This window comes from Musca autumnalis, unplaced genomic scaffold, assembly GCF_047663935.1.
Source record: "Musca autumnalis isolate F117 unplaced genomic scaffold, ASM4766393v1 scaffold_3, whole genome shotgun sequence".
Classification (NCBI taxonomy): Eukaryota; Metazoa; Arthropoda; class Insecta; order Diptera; family Muscidae; genus Musca; species Musca autumnalis.
The window spans coordinates 229,268,694-229,286,769 of NW_027411866.1; the positions used below are offsets into that span (position 1 = coordinate 229,268,694).

An 18,076-nucleotide genomic window follows, 5' to 3' on the forward strand; every position below is an offset into this window, starting at 1 on the left:
TACGATAGGTATTTTGCTGCTTGCTGCACCAAATCATCTCCCAGTGTGTCTCCAACTTCATCATCCCAATCTACGTCGTAGTCGGAATACAAGATGCCCGCCCCACAGTATCCCCAACAACAACAAACGCAGCATCTAACAATTCACTTGCAACGGTCTGCACAATAATATCAGCGAAATTGTGAACTTTATGAGTCGAAAACATCATGGTCCCCACAATCCAGCTCACCGCCAAATGTAGCTTGCAACGTGGCGATAGCTGCAACGATCTGCGGAAGGAACGCACAAGAAACGCAGTAGGAGGACTTGTATTCCTAATAAACCAGAACAGACTTATCTCGCTTGAGCTTGACCCTAGTGACCCGTACATGCAATGTATAGGGTAGCAGTAAAGAGTGCTACTGCCGAGCTAGAGCTGTTAATGTGTACATACCGCCGATGAATAGCTGTGGCCTGCGTTATATCCCCGATATTAGTTCGCTTTTGGAGGACAATCAGCGTCTAGTGCTAGGGGACTTCAATGATCATCCTGATCTTTGCCATTCCGCCGTAGTCTATGGCCAGAGGAGTACAGCACTGACCAAGCAAATTGATAACCCCATATTTTGCACGGTAAATTAAGACGCTCCTACGAACATAAGAGAGATTTCCACAGCTCAGCAGATATCACCATTGTGGCACCAGGTCTGATAAATGACATATCCTGGCAACTCGTTATTTCCCTTGGCTCAGGCCATCTTTCGAAAATCATCTTCGTAAATAGACCACCCGACTTCATAACCTTTAAACGCCATACTTTTCAGAAACATGCGAAAGCTTATTGGCAAGGATTCAGATAAGTAACCAATCACCGCTTCAGAAAGCAGCCCATTCCCTCAGATCCTAGGGTAGCCTGCAGGGACATTATCACTGCAAAAGCCGCTCGAACACCCGAAACTAGACCAAATTTTCCAGCAGAGGCGAAGGGACTAGCAAATGAGCGTGATGAACTTCGTCGTACGAATCCTGAAGACCCAAGACTTAGGTAATTTACTGTTTAAGTCAACAGGCGAACATAAGCGGAAAAAGTCACTAGACCACTGAAGCAATGCAACATTGAAGGTTGAAGAACGGCTGTTACTTTCAACGGCGTGACAGTAATTGATCGGATGTGGTGTGAGTGGTATTTTAACCATCACTTTATTAAGCACCCCGAGAATGATAGGGTGAAGAAGAGTGTGCTACGCCGTATAAGAGGAGCCCTCCCAGGCTAGCAGAAACCACCACAATTTTCCACACATATTGTATTAGAAGCCTGGAAAGTTGGCTGGGTGGTTGTGCTACTGAAATAAATCTGGAAAGGATGACAATAGAGGTAAATCGTGGAGACCGATCTCTCTCTTGTCGCCAGTAGCAAAGATTTTAGAGGCATCACTTCACTGCATATTACTACAACAGCATTACATGACATATCCACAGATATCAGTAGAGGACTGGGCCAAAACGGACCGTGCGATCGAACAGTCATGGTGGCTTTTGACCTATCGAAGGCCTTCGATACCGTTAACAATGTCAAGCTGTTCGAAGATATAGAGAAGACTACTCTCCAGCCATGTTTGAAACGTTGGGTGATCAACTATACATATGTGCGGACGCCAGTCGTTTATGGCACTCAGGAACAATAAGTCGGAATCCGTAGAGTAAAACAGGGAATTCCCCAAGGCGGGACGATATCTCCGGAACTGTTCAATCTCTACCTTTCTGAAAGTCCATATCCTCCAGGCGGCATGGATGATTGTACGATCGTGGGTTATCGATACGTTATGGGTTAAATGCCTACATAGCTGACCCAGTGCAGTTCTTCCATTCGAGCAATTTGAAAATATGCGCCGCTAACTCCACTGTCATACAGTTCATAGTGGTCGGTGGTGTATTTATTCTGACCACTAACTACCCCAAAATATTGGATATAACGTTCGAGCAAGCGTTCGCAAGCCACGGCTATTTGAGATAAGATCAGTAGTGTGATTCTCTAACTAATTTTTTGAGTTACCGACAATTGTCGGTAAACTTAAACTGCTTATAATTTCGGTAATTACCGATGTTTTTCGGTGTATTGTCAACTTTCATTTGAACTTTTCATTCATAATTTTGCATTTTAATTTTACCGATTTTTGGCGGTAACTCAAAAATGTGTTAGAGAATCGCACTACAGAAGTAGGAACAATATCCTCAAGTCGCTGACCGGCAGCACTTGGGGTGTTGACAAAGAAACGTTGTTGACCTCTGACAAAACAATAGACCGGTCTATGCGGTCTATAAACTATGCGGCGTCAGCGTGGTATACAAATGCTACCGCTACGCAGTGGAAGAATATTGAAACCTGCCAGAATGTTGTCACGAGGACTGCAACATAGTTCCTCTTCAGGATACCAGTACACCATCTTAGTTTGGTTTACCCATTACTCTTCTCATCTTCATGAGGAGACGATGGTTCTACCAGTGCATCAGCACAACAGCATGTTGTCGATGCAATACCTGTTTGGGTGTTATTGCAATGAGTATTCCTGTTACGGTATAGTGGACTTGCTTCCTCCATCGGGCACCTCAGGAGAGATCTTCATGATGTAGAGAGAGAGAGAGGTCCAAAGGTATTGTTTTACAAGAGCCTCTAGATCAACGAGCCTGTCAGGCAGGCTTGGGTAGAATTCACCCTGATTTAGTCGCGCAGGCAGTACAGAGATACAGTATGAATGCCGTACTTGGGAACCACACCCCATTAATCGCAGCAGAAGAACGCCACCTACCAAGGCAAATACGAGTGGTTTTATCTTAGTTAAGATCCGGACGATACAGCCTCCGCAATTCGTATTGGGCGCGAATTGATGCCCCGAATGTGGGCGGGGACTACACGGCACCCTGCATTTGTTAGTTGCAAAGCTAACCCCACTCACTCTTTCATCTTTCATTGTGGACCTCGGATACCATAGAAAACCTTAGAGGAAATCATAATTCTACCAGGATAACAAATTTCAAGGTTTAAACCTCTGCGAATGTGTTATCGAAACAATATGTGTGTGCATCTGAAAGACTTATATTCTATCCTACTTAGATTGTGCTGGATTTATTTACTTGGCCCTCTACATAACATCAGTCCTATAAGTCGAGCTTAGAAGAGATTTCCATTCCTCTTCATTTGTTTCGTTATGTCTCCAATTTCGCGCTTTCGAACTCGCCTTCCACTTGTTTACGTCATCGGAGCCTCGGTCTTCCAGTTCTGCGTATACCGCCATCCGGCCCCTTTCTAGCGGGTTCATCATCGCTCATTCTTATGACATGACCTAGCCAACACAATTGTTGTATCTCGATACGTTTAACTGTAGTAGATACAGCTCGTGGTTCATACCGTAGATCTTTCGAAAGATTTCTCTCTCAAACAAATTAAGCACTGCCTTATCTGCTTGCGCAAGTACCAAGGCTTGGGAAGCATCCATTGGTACGGGTAGTATCAGTGATTTGTAAAATATTGTTTTCGTTTGACGAGATGTGGCTTACTTGAATCAAAGAAGCATTTCTTGGCCAATACTATTCTTCTTTCTATTTCACAACTGTTTTTTATTGTTTTTATGACGGTGCCGGGGTAGACGAAATCTTTAACTACCTCAAAATTATAGGAACTAACTTCCCCAGCTGATCCAGTTCCTATGGACGCATTGCGCCACGGTATCATCAACTTGGTCTTGTTACCGTTTACTGCCAGACCTACTTTTTCAGACTCTCCTTCAACCTTCTTAAATGTATCAGTTACTTGTTTTACTGATCGAACCATGATGTCAATATCATCAGCATAAATAAATATGGTAAGTGTCGACCTGCATCTCTTGGTTTTTTTCTGGTCAATTATGGATTGCCACGTCTAAAACCACATTAGTATGACCCTATAATTTTGGTAACCATAGGCTTTAGGGAGCAGACTTATACCCCTATAATTAGATCACACAGCCTTATCTCCTTTCTTGTGGATGGCCTGCCAGATGGTGCTACCTAGCTGATGCATATACCTTATAAGCGTGTCGCCTTCGCTTTTGAACAGCTCGGCTGGTAAGCCATCGGCTCCTGCTGTCTTATTATTCTTTAGCCGATTTTTTGCTGCATTTACCACATCTTAGCTGGGAGGTTTACATTCATACCATCCGGTTGGATTGGATCTGCAATGTATCAGTTACCAAATTACCTGGATGGTTTCAACAGGAGGATGTCACTGTAGTAAGGCCATCAGTTTGATATTTCCCTCTTTGGTAAATTTTTCCGACTTCATTCTGTTTCCTGTACATCTCGATTTTTTCATACTACCACTTTTCCATTTATCTATTGTATTTCTTCGGAAGCGGCGTTTCTCTTCGCTACTTTCTCCCGATAATTTTTTGTGTGCCACACGTTGCTACTGATTGGATAGTAACCCTATATTGGTTGTTGTTGTTGTAGCAACTTCTACAAGTACATGTTAATCTTTATTTCAGAAAGGACACCACCTGAATAGGATTCGTCCAAAGAGAGAGTGGAGTTAAGTTAGTCGGGTTGGCTGGGCAGTTAAACAGGTGCTGCGTAGTATGCGGACTGGTGCCACATGCTGGGCAGATATTCCACGTGCCATCAATCTTGGCCCAGTAAGAATTGAGGCGGCTGCACCAACCAGATCTAAGTTGTGCCAACACGACTCTCGTTTGTCTTGGCAGCTGTTGTTCTTCTGCTGCACGGGTGGTGGATGATCGTCGAGGATCATCCGCGTGCCACAAATCTTGGCCCAGTAAGAATTGAGGCGGCTGCACCAACCAGATCTAAGTATGCCAACACGACTCTCGTTTGTCTTTGCAGCTGTTGTTCTTCTGCTGCACGGGTGCTTGAGGACCTTGTTCCTGTTTCTCAGCTTATCGCAGATAACTGTAGTATGCTGGGACGACTTATACATGCTGTCGAATGTGACCCCTAGGACTTTGGGATAGTTTGAGCTTCATTTGCGCCGTCCATGTGGTGAACAGTGTGGCTGTTGACTTAGTGGTGGATATTTTCATATTCCTCGTGTGCAAAAACTCTACAACATCAATGAGATAGGCATTTAGGCTATAACAAACGTTACCGATGTTGGGACCTGACGCCATGAGTGTACAATCATCCGCGAACGTAATTAACTCAATGCCGTCGGGAGGGCGTGGAATTGCAGAGAGGTAGAGGTTAAAAAGTTCCGGAGATATCAGAACTCCTTGGGGAACTCCCTGCTTCACACTACGGGGTTTGGACTTCCTGTCTCTGAATTCCACGTATGACTGGCGACCACACAAATAGTTGATGACCCAGCGTTTCAGACAAGGTTGGTATTCTCAATATCCTCGAACAGTCTAGCATGGCTGACCGTATCAACGCTTTGGTCAGATCCAATGCTACCATCACTGTTCTGTGGCATGGTTTGTCCTGGTTGAGTCCTCGTCCAATATATGTGGAAATGTCGGCAAGTGCTGTTGTGGTACTATGCTGCTTCCGGAATCCGTGTTAATGATCCGCAACTGGATAACACGTTCTGATGCTGGGGAAGAGTAATGCTTCGAGTATCTTTGCTACTGGCGATAGAAGTGTAATCGGCCTGTATGACTCACCTCTACTGGTATCTTTGCCAGGTTTCAGCAGCGGGACCGCCCTACCCATCTTCCAGGCATCGGGAACCATTAGGGTGGCTAGCGATAAGTTGAGGACCTTGCTTAAATACTCGACTCCTGTGTCATCCAGCTGTTTTAGCATCACCATAGAAATTCCGTCAGGTGCAGGGGCTTTGGATAACTTTGCGCCTCGGATAACATCTGCAACATCATCCGTCGTAAATTGTGGCTGTTCTTCCTCGGCTGGAAGAGATCGCAAACGACGCAAAACACTTCTCTTCGCCCGGTCGCTATCGGGGTGCTCGATAAATTGTCGGCAGAAATAGCCAGCGCACCTCTTCGGATCTGTCACAGCCACGCCGTTAAACATGGTAGATGTCCAATCGTCTCTCCTACCAGGGTTCGATAGCGCCCTAACCGTTGTCCACAATTTATTACAGCCGGCTCCAATGTTGCAGCACTTCAGATGTTCTAGCCACTTTTTCCGCTTGTGTTCGCCGACTAATCTATTGACTTCCATTGTGAGTTCCCTGTCTCTGGGTCGTTAGGGTTCGTGCGGCGAAGGTCATCACGCTCATTAGCTAATCCCGTCGCCTCTTTTGGGAAATTGGGTCTTAACATATAGCTTTGGTCTGTTTGTCCTTGTCTTCGTTTGGAGCATGAGCGCAAATATAGCTAATGTTGAAGAGTTTTGCTTTCTCATTCACTGAGGTGAAGCTGGAGACCAGATGTTTTAATCTTCGACCAAGTGCAAATCCGCAACCAAACTCATGATTTTTGTATAATACAGTGCTTTACCTCTAGGTGTTGATGCGAAGCCTTTTCCAATCCATCGTATTTCCTGTATGGCAGTTATATCGGCCTTGTGCTTTTCAAGTACATCTGCCAGTGCGTAAACTGAACCTTCACTATAAAGAGTGCGAACATTCCAGGTGCATATTTGCAGATCATACTCCTTAAAACGTTTGCGGGGGTCGTTAAGTTTAGAGGGTTTCCTTTCCTCTATTTTTTTTCACAGTAGATGATTTTTTCTAGGGGAGGGTTACTAAGCCGACTCGCAAACCGAATTTTGGGGGAACGCGCGGCACATGTTAACTCACTGCCTTTAACGGGTGACACCAGGGGGGGATCGGTGTCCACTTGAGATGAGGGAGGACCCAAGATATATCCAAGGCTTTGCCATCTTAAAGCCGGTCAGGACCGTTGCTTGATATCTATCATCCCTTACGTTACCCAAATGATGAATCCGCTATTGCAACAAATTGTCTCGCATGTGCTTTTGCAGATGATTTGTTCATTCTTTGGTTTGATGGTTTTTTCTGCTAAGCAGTCTGACCGACGATTTTCTGGCACCGTGGGTATCAGGATTCTCCAGATACGTTTATCTATCATGATTATGGGGAGACACACATTTTTTGGAAGCGGTGGTTGTGGTTCCTACCAAAATCGCGGTTAGAGTTTCAGCTCGATGTGGGATTGAATTCTTAACCAGGTGGTGTGATCCATAGAACAGGTGAGGGCTAAGATAGTCCTCAACTTCATAAATAGAGGGAAGTAAAGACCATCGAGTAGATTTGGAGGCTCTGTAGAGAGCGTCGCCGGGACAGTACTTAAAGTTTTTGAGAAAAAAATATTTGAACATGAGGACCGGTTAATATAACAATTAACCCGTTGTAGCCATCATAAGAACTAATAAAGCAATCAATCGCATGATTTTAAAGAACAACTGGTGCTAAGGGTTCATTTTTGAGGTATTAATATCTTCTAAGTAGAGCCCTAAATGTGTGCTATATATTTATTAAACAAAAAATACCTAAGACTTAATCTTCAACTTACCTCAATCAGCTGTGAAAACATATAAGCTTTCAACTCTTTATTCTCCTCCTGATCACTACTTTTTGTTTCACTTTCACGCGATGAACGCCTAGACAATTCACTGCCCAGAATGGTGTTAATGCTACGCTTACTTTGTGCGCTCTTGTCACTTGCCAAGCTACCCTTGCTGTCATTACGACTAACAGCAGATTTTGTTGTTCCCTCCTTGGAAGATGTTTCACTGGGACGACGTTTTTTCAAATCCAATGTATCTGCCACAATCTGCGGTTGCTGCTGTTTATTGTTATTGTCAATGGTGATTGGTATTGCTGCAGGTTTTATTTTTAATACTTTTTCAAATTGAACACTTGGAAAAAATTCCCGAGGCTCATCCAAATCTAGAAAATCCTCAGTAATACGGGATCTTTGTAGTAGATTTTCCAATGCCATGGTGGAGCTTTGTTGCCTAAGATTGTTGCTATTAGTTGATGGTGTTGGCGTTGTTTCTTCAACAACAACCACAACCATTTTTTCATCAACTGTATTATTCTCAAAGGAACCGGCACTGGTGGGCGATGAGCTTTTTGTGGAGCTTGAGGTGGTGGTGGTGGTTGTAGACGAAATAGGCATTGGCGTAAAAGTAACATTTTTAGGCTTAGCTAAATATAACAGTCGGCGTGGTTGTTTCCATCTCTTGTTGTGTTTTCGCTGTTTTCGTTGCTGTAGTTGGTATTGTTTTAACGCCTGGGTATCAAAACGTACACAAAATCCTTGCGGAATACGTGGCACAATAAAATCTTTAACAAGTCCATAAATATCAATGTCAGCGGGGATATTAAACATGTCGAAATCCGTAATTTCTCTCACGGGTAAATTTGTTGCTCCTGCGGATTTTTGTGAACTTTTTTTGCGTAACTTTGACATGGGAAAACGGGGTGAGAGACTTTTTAGGGGACTGGCATTGGTGGTGGTTGATATGGGCGTTGCTTCGGTGATGTTGTTACTGTTTGTGGTAGGTGCTTTGGCTCCTTCGGTAAGATCGGATTCTAGGGTTTCCATTTGGGTTTCCCAACGACAGGCTATTGGGGGCTCAAACCATATTACGCTGTCTGGCAAACTGTGAGAAAGGAAAATGGTGTTTGAGAGTTTTTTTTCTTATGGAATCGGAGTATTAACTTACTCTACTGTAACCAATGCCAACTTATCCAAAGCTGCCTCAACCATACGCATTTCAGCTTCAATTTCTTCCGGCAAACGTCTTACTCCGGGCAAGGGTGGTGGTGGAGGTTTGTAGGTTTGGTAGTACACCTTTTGGGAGAGTTTATTTGGTGCCAAAACTGCAATGAAAAGAGATTACAGGAAGCAGTGGTAAGCGGTTCAGTAAGGATTTTGTTAGTAATTAGTAATTAGTAATTAGTAATTAGTAATTAGTAATTAGTAATTAGTAATTAGTAATTAGTAATTAGTAATTAGTAATTAGTAATTAGTAATTAGTAATTAGTAATTAGTAATTAGTAATTAGTAATTAGTAATTAGTAATTAGTAATTAGTAATTAGTAATTAGTAATTAGTAATTAGTAATTAGTAATTAGTAATTAGTAATTAGTAATTAGTAATTAGTAATTAGTAATTAGTAATTAGTAATTAGTAATTAGTAATTAGTAATTAGTAATTAGTAATTAGTAATTAGTAATTAGTAATTAGTAATTAGTAATTAGTAATTAGTAATTAGTAATTAGTAATTAGTAATTAGTAATTAGTAATTAGTAATTAGTAATTAGTAATTAGTAATTAGTAATTAGTAATTAGTAATTAGTAATTAGTAATTAGTAATTAGTAATTAGTAATTAGTAATTAGTAATTAGTAATTAGTAATTAGTAATTAGTAATTAGTAATTAGTAATTAGTAATTAGTAATTAGTAATTAGTAATTAGTAATTAGTAATTAGTAATTAGTAATTAGTAATTAGTAATTAGTAATTAGTAATTAGTAATTAGTAATTAGTAATTAGTAATTAGTAATTAGTAATTAGTAATTAGTAATTAGTAATTAGTAATTATTAATTATTAATTATTAATTATTAATTATTAATTATTAATTATTAATTATTAATTATTAATTATTAATTATTAATTATTAATTATTAATTATTAATTATTAATTATTAATTATTAATTATTAATTATTAATTATTAATTATTAATTATTAATTATTAATTATTAATTATTAATTATTAATTATTAATTATTAATTATTAATTATTAATTATTAATTATTAATTATTAATTATTAATTATTAATTATTAATTATTAATTATTAATTATTAATTATTAATTATTAATTATTAATTATTAATTATTAATTATTAATTATTAATTATTAATTATTAATTATTAATTATTAATTATTAATTATTAATTATTAATTATTAATTATTAATTATTAATTATTAATTATTAATTATTAATTATTAATTATTAATTATTAATTATTAATTATTAATTATTAATTATTAATTATTAATTATTAATTATTAATTATTAATTATTAATTATTAATTATTAATTATTAATTATTAATTATTAATTATTAATTATTAATTATTAATTATTAATTATTAATTATTAATTATTAATTATTAATTATTAATTATTAATTATTAATTATTAATTATTAATTATTAATTATTAATTATTAATTATTAATTATTAATTATTAATTATTAATTATTAATTATTAATTATTAATTATTAATTATTAATTATTAATTATTAATTATTAATTATTAATTATTAATTATTAATTATTAATTATTAATTATTAATTATTAATTATTAATTATTAATTATTAATTATTAATTATTAATTATTAATTATTAATTATTAATTATTAATTATTAATTATTAATTATTAATTATTAATTATTAATTATTAATTATTAATTATTAATTATTAATTATTAATTATTAATTATTAATTATTAATTATTAATTATTAATTATTAATTATTAATTATTAATTATTAATTATTAATTATTAATTATTAATTATTAATTATTAATTATTAATTATTAATTATTAATTATTAATTATTAATTATTAATTATTAATTATTAATTATTAATTATTAATTATTAATTATTAATTATTAATTATTAATTATTAATTATTAATTATTAATTATTAATTATTAATTATTAATTATTAATTATTAATTATTAATTATTAATTATTAATTATTAATTATTAATTATTAATTATTAATTATTAATTATTAATTATTAATTATTAATTATTAATTATTAATTATTAATTATTAATTATTAATTATTAATTATTAATTATTAATTATTAATTATTAATTATTAATTATTAATTATTAATTATTAATTATTAATTATTAATTATTAATTATTAATTATTAATTATTAATTATTAATTATTAATTATTAATTATTAATTATTAATTATTAATTATTAATTATTAATTATTAATTATTAATTATTAATTATTAATTATTAATTATTAATTATTAATTATTAATTATTAATTATTAATTATTAATTATTAATTATTAATTATTAATTATTAATTATTAATTATTAATTATTAATTATTAATTATTAATTATTAATTATTAATTATTAATTATTAATTATTAATTATTAATTATTAATTATTAATTATTAATTATTAATTATTAATTATTAATTATTAATTATTAATTATTAATTATTAATTATTAATTATTAATTATTAATTATTAATTATTAATTATTAATTATTAATTATTAATTATTAATTATTAATTATTAATTATTAATTATTAATTATTAATTATTAATTATTAATTATTAATTATTAATTATTAATTATTAATTATTAATTATTAATTATTAATTATTAATTATTAATTATTAATTATTAATTATTAATTATTAATTATTAATTATTAATTATTAATTATTAATTATTAATTATTAATTATTAATTATTAATTATTAATTATTAATTATTAATTATTAATTATTAATTATTAATTATTAATTATTAATTATTAATTATTAATTATTAATTATTAATTATTAATTATTAATTATTAATTATTAATTATTAATTATTAATTATTAATTATTAATTATTAATTATTAATTATTAATTATTAATTATTAATTATTAATTATTAATTATTAATTATTAATTATTAATTATTAATTATTAATTATTAATTATTAATTATTAATTATTAATTATTAATTATTAATTATTAATTATTAATTATTAATTATTAATTATTAATTATTAATTATTAATTATTAATTATTAATTATTAATTATTAATTATTAATTATTAATTATTAATTATTAATTATTAATTATTAATTATTAATTATTAATTATTAATTATTAATTATTAATTATTAATTATTAATTATTAATTATTAATTATTAATTATTAATTATTAATTATTAATTATTAATTATTAATTATTAATTATTAATTATTAATTATTAATTATTAATTATTAATTATTAATTATTAATTATTAATTATTAATTATTAATTATTAATTATTAATTATTAATTATTAATTATTAATTATTAATTATTAATTATTAATTATTAATTATTAATTGTTAATTGTTAATTGTTAATTGTTAATTATTAATTGTTAATTATTAATTGTTAATTGTTAATTGTTAATTGTTAATTATTAATTGTTAATTATTAATTGTTAATTGTTAATTTTTAATTGTTAATTGTTAATTGTTAATTGTTAATTGTTAATTGTTAATTGTTAATTGTTAATTGTTAATTGTTAATTGTTAATTGTTAATTGTTAATTGTTAATTGTTAATTGTTAATTGTTAATTGTTAATTGTTAATTGTTAATTGTTAATTGTTAATTGTTAATTGTTAATTGTTAATTGTTAATTGTTAATTGTTAATTGTTAATTGTTAATTGTTAATTGTTAATTGTTAATTGTTAATTGTTAATTGTTAATTGTTAATTGTTAATTGTTAATTGTTAATTGTTAATTGTTAATTGTTAATTGTTAATTGTTAATTGTTAATTGTTAATTGTTAATTGTTAATTGTTAATTGTTAATTGTTAATTGTTAATTGTTAATTGTTAATTGTTAATTGTTAATTGTTAATTGTTAATTGTTAATTGTTAATTGTTAATTGTTAATTGTTAATTGTTAATTGTTAATTGTTAATTGTTAATTGTTAATTGTTAATTGTTAATTGTTAATTGTTAATTGTTAATTGTTAATTGTTAATTGTTAATTGTTAATTGTTAATTGTTAATTGTTAATTGTTAATTGTTAATTGTTAATTGTTAATTGTTAATTGTTAATTATTAATTATTAATTTAATTATAGTTAATTATTTATTACTAATTATTAATTTAATAATTATTAATTATTAATTTAATTATATTCATATGACTTCCTTTCCACTTACTTGTCCTGATAAATGATCTTGCATTCAATTGCTTATCCTGTTGTGGCGTCTCCAAATAATCCAAACAATATACCCCTCCAATTATGCGATATTTTCTCAAATTGACATCAGTATCCAGCAAACCAAAACTTTCCGGACCTATAGCCTTACGTCGCAACTTATTAAGTTCATCTTCATATTCCAAATACAACTTATCAACATCCAAATTTTTCTCTCGCGACTTTTGATTTGCACCCTCTTGTTCGTATTGTTCCAATTCATGCAGAGGAATTTCCTTGGAACATTCATCCAACATATTTTGTAAAATTTCTTTACGTTTACGCCATTCCTTTTTCGTTTGATGGAGCATGTCTGTATAAAATATATTAAATTTATTTAAGGAATGAGGGTAACGTACCAGAGATCCATACTTATGTGTGGTGATCTGGGCTTCTTCAAATTAAAACTTGGACAATAGTCACTGAGATGGTCATAGTTTAGCCAAAGACCCCTCAAAGCTGAGCTGTAGAGTTCTACGGATGGCGGCAACGACAACAGCATTTTCATTAAAGGAAACTCAATTTCATTGTGTAGATTTTGTTCTCCTATTCGTGGCTTGGCGCTCAGGGATCTGTAAGAGGACTAGGTTTTGAAAAAAGCATTCTGATATTGTAATTTTTATTACATACATTTGGGCATCCTTGGAAAATGTCCATATGAAACTCTTGAATACCTCTGAATCATAAATATGTTTTGACACTCCCGGACGATCAATTCTAGACAATGGAATGGGTTACATAAGATATATGCTTATCCTGTGCTCTACTTACTCCATATCCCTTTCCACATGTGACATTGTCTTGTACGTAAAATCATCCAAGTATTCTTTAAGTAAAATTCTTATTTCAGTTTTAAGTTTTCCTAGATCAGCTAGGGTATGCTGAGCTTTAGTCTTGTCATTCAAGGCATCATTAAGTTCGTGGAGGATCTAGAGAAATTAAGAAAATTTAAAATTTCTTGTTAGTTTTGTAATTTAAGGCAGAATCAAATGAGGGAAGTATTTATGCCTCGAAATTCTCTATATTGCCTAACCAAAAAGTTTCACTGAATTCTGATTTCCCTCCAATGGTTCGACCACTCAGCCTAAATTCAACAAAAAACTAATAAAATCCAAACATCTCATTTCACTCACCCCCAATATCTCCTGGACACGCTGGGCATAGACATCACCCAAATTGCCCTGCTGTTTCCTCAACGTGGCCTTTGTCAAATCCGGTACCGTAAAATCTTGAGTCAATAAGGTTCTTTCGTTTGTCTTCAATAGCCAATTACGTGATTCTCGATTTCGTCGCTCTACATCCATTTTCCATTGATGGATATATTTTCGTAAATCACTTGGGCTGTTGGCATTCGGCAGGCCATTACAACGCATGAACTTTTCCCAATCAACTTCATCTTTGGCCATACGCTTAATACCATTAATGGTCTCGCGGACTTGACTAAAAAATGCCATACTATTTTTGAGTTGGGCTCGACGTTGTTTATTTTCCAGTATCTCCATTTGCAGGCGATGTTTGGCCTGTTCACGTTCGATTTTGCGACGTTGGCGGGCCTCTTCCAGCTTTTTCAATCTGCAGAAGGAGGAGAATTAAAAATCAAATTAATTGCTACAATTAATTATATTTTTATTTCTTACTTTTCCCTTTCCATTTCGATACGCAACAGCTCAGCTTGTTCCGCCTCCAAGCGAGCTTTTTCCTTTTTACTCAGCTTCTTTTTCGGTGGCTGTTAATCAATAAAGACAATAATTAATTAATTGTAATTTGTTATCCTAGCACCTGTGACTCTCTTACCATTTTTAACCGATATTTTTCAAAGGTTCTGCTAAAGTAGTCAAAAATTTTTTGATCAACTTAACTTTCCCAATTTTCCCAAGCGCTGAATTTGTTTTGTATAGCAACCAACCGTAGTTTGTGGCTGTTAGCTGCTGTTGCCATGCCCATAATAACCATATTTTGTTTTTGCCAAGAGCAACAGACTGCAGGGAAAAATGCCAACAGACAAACAACTAAGTAACTGTTTGGGTTTTCTTTTACTTTCTTTCGCATTGTAATAAGCTAAAAGGAAATGGCTTATTTTGTGGCCGCTTTGCATCGGTTTTATATTTCTAAATAGAATACTAATTACAACAAATGGAGAAATAATGAATTTAAATATAATTTTACTAAAAATTGTTTATACGTATTTTACTATTTCGAGTGGTATTGGAGTGAAAATTAACAAATTTGAAACGTAGCGAGGAATGAAATAAAATAAATATTGTTATGGAATTAGCTTTGAACTTAATCCCGTGTAGACGTTTATATCTCGATGCGATTTATACGAAATAAAAAAGATTTTATTTCAGATTACGATTATACAATGCTTTATTGATTGTATGTCAGTTTTATTGATTTTACGTCACGGTATAATTTACAACTTAACTGCCCACCCGCAACGCTCGCGTATTTATACCCGCTTGTGTATGCATAGGTCCATTCTTACATCTTGTCTTTAAAGTCCACTTTAGTTATACCTTACTTTAAGAAAATTAAAGAATAAAGTTTGCATTACCAGGGATTTGTTATTACATCCTTCATTTAATATAAATGTTAAATTTTGTAAAAATATGGCAATATCAAGCAAAAAAGTCTGTATACATAAAATTTACTCAAATCTGATTGGTTGATTTGAATTTGCTGACAATTTTTCTTGCTTTTGGTGCAGCATACTCTCGGGCGGAGTTTAAATTTTAAAAGGAACACAAAGTTCCTTTCCATTTTTCTGAACAAAAAACGGGTTATCTGTCCGATACCAGCCCAAATTTAACTACAGAAAGGATGCAATAACGGGCCATAGACTGTTCTAGCATCCTTCATCTGGGAGGTTTTAGAATGTTCAAACGAGATCCGGATGTACATACTCATACATAAACAGATAAGTACTTATGTAAACAACAAATAGGGCAGCGGTAATAGATACGTGAGAGCAGAAGGGGCAATAATGAATGACGTCCAATGTAAGCTGCTACTGAGTGCACAAAACAAATAATGAGAGAAAGAGAGATAGAAAGGGAGAACAGAACAAAACAATGACTAAAACAGTGTAAAATAAGACTAAACGATAATTTCGTGATCGCAGTTAGCTCCAAACAATAGTTGTTGACGCAAAAACTAAATCTATACAATTAAAAAAAGTATTAGTCGCCTTGCCGACAGAGATATACCCTCAGCCTATGTGAATTGAAATATTAATCTACGGACAGATCGAATATATTTCGGGTCTTTTCAGAATTGTGTGGCCATTTTGTACCTTTGAACTTGCCGACGAAATTGGAAGTGGATCTGATTTTGAGAGTCATATCTTTTTGATATATATTAGGCACACTAGTCATTTCAGTGGGTCATATTATAATTTTTGGACCAGTATGACAGGAAGCATGGACTTGTCTACGGAAAACATAATATGACTGTAAACAGCAGGACCACAATGAACAGCATCGGCATTCATTTCCAAAGCATCTTCGCAGAGACCCTAAACTGCATATCGACACGAATGTTGAACTTTTGGGGGGGAGGTACCCTAAGGGGAAGAAGCAGTTCTCGTGCGACTACATATAGGGGTTTTTACACTTTTCGGGCTGTTTCCTGAAAAAGTACGGACTTGCCCCTGAAAAAACATTTATCGTCGTAATTGAGGTAGCGAATGCAAGTTGCTTTAACAGAAATCAAAGTGGTTCGAGAGCAGGTCTTAAAGTGAACCTATCCGAAATATTGTGTGGGACGTACCCGAGGGAGTGGACAAATATAGTCCATATTTAAACCTGATCTATATCTGTTAGATGTATTAAGATGTGTAAAGTATGGACCAAATCGTTCACTCAATACAAGAGCTGTCGTGCGCGCAATTTTTCCGAATATTTTTGAGATTTTGTGGGGGAGGTACCTGAAGGAATGGACCGATTTGGATTATCTCCGAACGTAAACTATGTTTGGACAAAATATTACGAAAGCCAAATTTTGGACTGAATCGGCAGATCCGTTCGAGAGTTATTTGCGCTCAAACCATTACACACAGTGTCATAGGGGTTTTTCGCGGGGTTTCAGGCTATTTGCTCAGGAAGTATGGACTTCCTCCAGATGAAACTTGCACCGTCGTATAGGGAGCGGTGAATACAAGTTGCTACAACAAAATTCAAAGCGATTCTGAACCAGGCCCTAAACCGAACATTTTCGAACTTTTATTGGGGAGGTACCTGAAGGAGTGGATTTTTGAACGAATCGGTTAATCCGTTCGAGAGTTATCGTGCGCTCCAGCCAGCAGGACAGACATACAGACAGACGGACGGACATGGCTAGATCGACTCCAAATTGTCTGAAACACATTTCCAAACCTACTTGGGGTCTAAAACTATTATTTCGATGAGGAACATTTTCATCGTATCAAAGTGTATATACCCTCTAAATAAATATAATAAATATAACAATTAAAAAAGAATCTGTCGGCTTTGCCGACAGAGATATACCATCAGCCTGTATGGATTGAACATTTTTCAAAATTTTGGACGTATAAACCGACAAAAGTATGAGTAGGATTAAAGCTCAAAAATTTGTGGGGATATCGATAGATAGGTCTTTTTATCACACTAGCATACGAAAAACAAAATATCGCTGTAAACAGGGCCACTAGGAAAACCTTCGGTAAAATGTCCAGAGGACCCTCACAAAAATGTTGGATTGGATAGGAGGTACCGGAAGGAGTGGACCTATAAGCAGCACCTTCGAATTTCATCTAGTATTCGAAGAAATATTACAATATCAAAGTGTGGACGAACGCAGATTCGGTTCGAGCTTTCCAGCCACTACGAATGGTGTCATAGGGGTTTTTCACAACTTTCGGGCTGGTTTCTCAAGAAGTATGGATTTGCCCCTGAAAAAACTTTTACCGTCGTAATGGAGGCAGTGAATGCAAGTTCCTTCAACAAAAATTGAAGTGATTCGAGAGCAGGTCTTTAAGTGAACTTATCCGAAATTTTGTGTGGCAGGTACCCGAAGGAGTGGAAAAATATAGTCCATATTCGAACCTGATCTATATCTGGTAGATATATTAGGACGTGTAAAGTATGGACCTAATCAGTC

General features: G+C 33.4%; 1 protein-coding gene and 1 long non-coding RNA gene across 3 annotated transcripts in view; one reads left to right on the forward strand and one right to left on the reverse strand.

Annotated features, from left to right (window-relative positions):
* Window positions 1–14,885, reverse strand: part of LOC141397213 (uncharacterized) — a 34,649-nt gene extending 19,764 nt beyond the window's left edge. Inside the window, exons 1-9 of the mRNA XM_073973292.1 lie at window positions 14,753–14,885; window positions 14,596–14,684; window positions 14,092–14,530; window positions 13,730–13,887; window positions 13,589–13,675; window positions 13,331–13,530; window positions 12,921–13,271; window positions 8,626–8,782; window positions 7,467–8,562 (exon numbers count right to left, since the gene is read on the reverse strand). Of these exons, the coding sequence (XP_073829393.1) occupies window positions 7,467–8,562; window positions 8,626–8,782; window positions 12,921–13,271; window positions 13,331–13,530; window positions 13,589–13,675; window positions 13,730–13,887; window positions 14,092–14,530; window positions 14,596–14,684; window positions 14,753–14,755 (2,580 nt within the window). The 5' untranslated portion in view covers window positions 14,756–14,885. The remainder of the gene's footprint in view (window positions 1–7,466; window positions 8,563–8,625; window positions 8,783–12,920; window positions 13,272–13,330; window positions 13,531–13,588; window positions 13,676–13,729; window positions 13,888–14,091; window positions 14,531–14,595; window positions 14,685–14,752) is intronic.
* The window catches only part of LOC141399087 (uncharacterized), a 314,481-nt gene that overhangs the window by 269,646 nt on the left and 26,759 nt on the right, over window positions 1–18,076 (forward strand). The gene's annotated exons all lie outside the window — the stretch shown is intronic.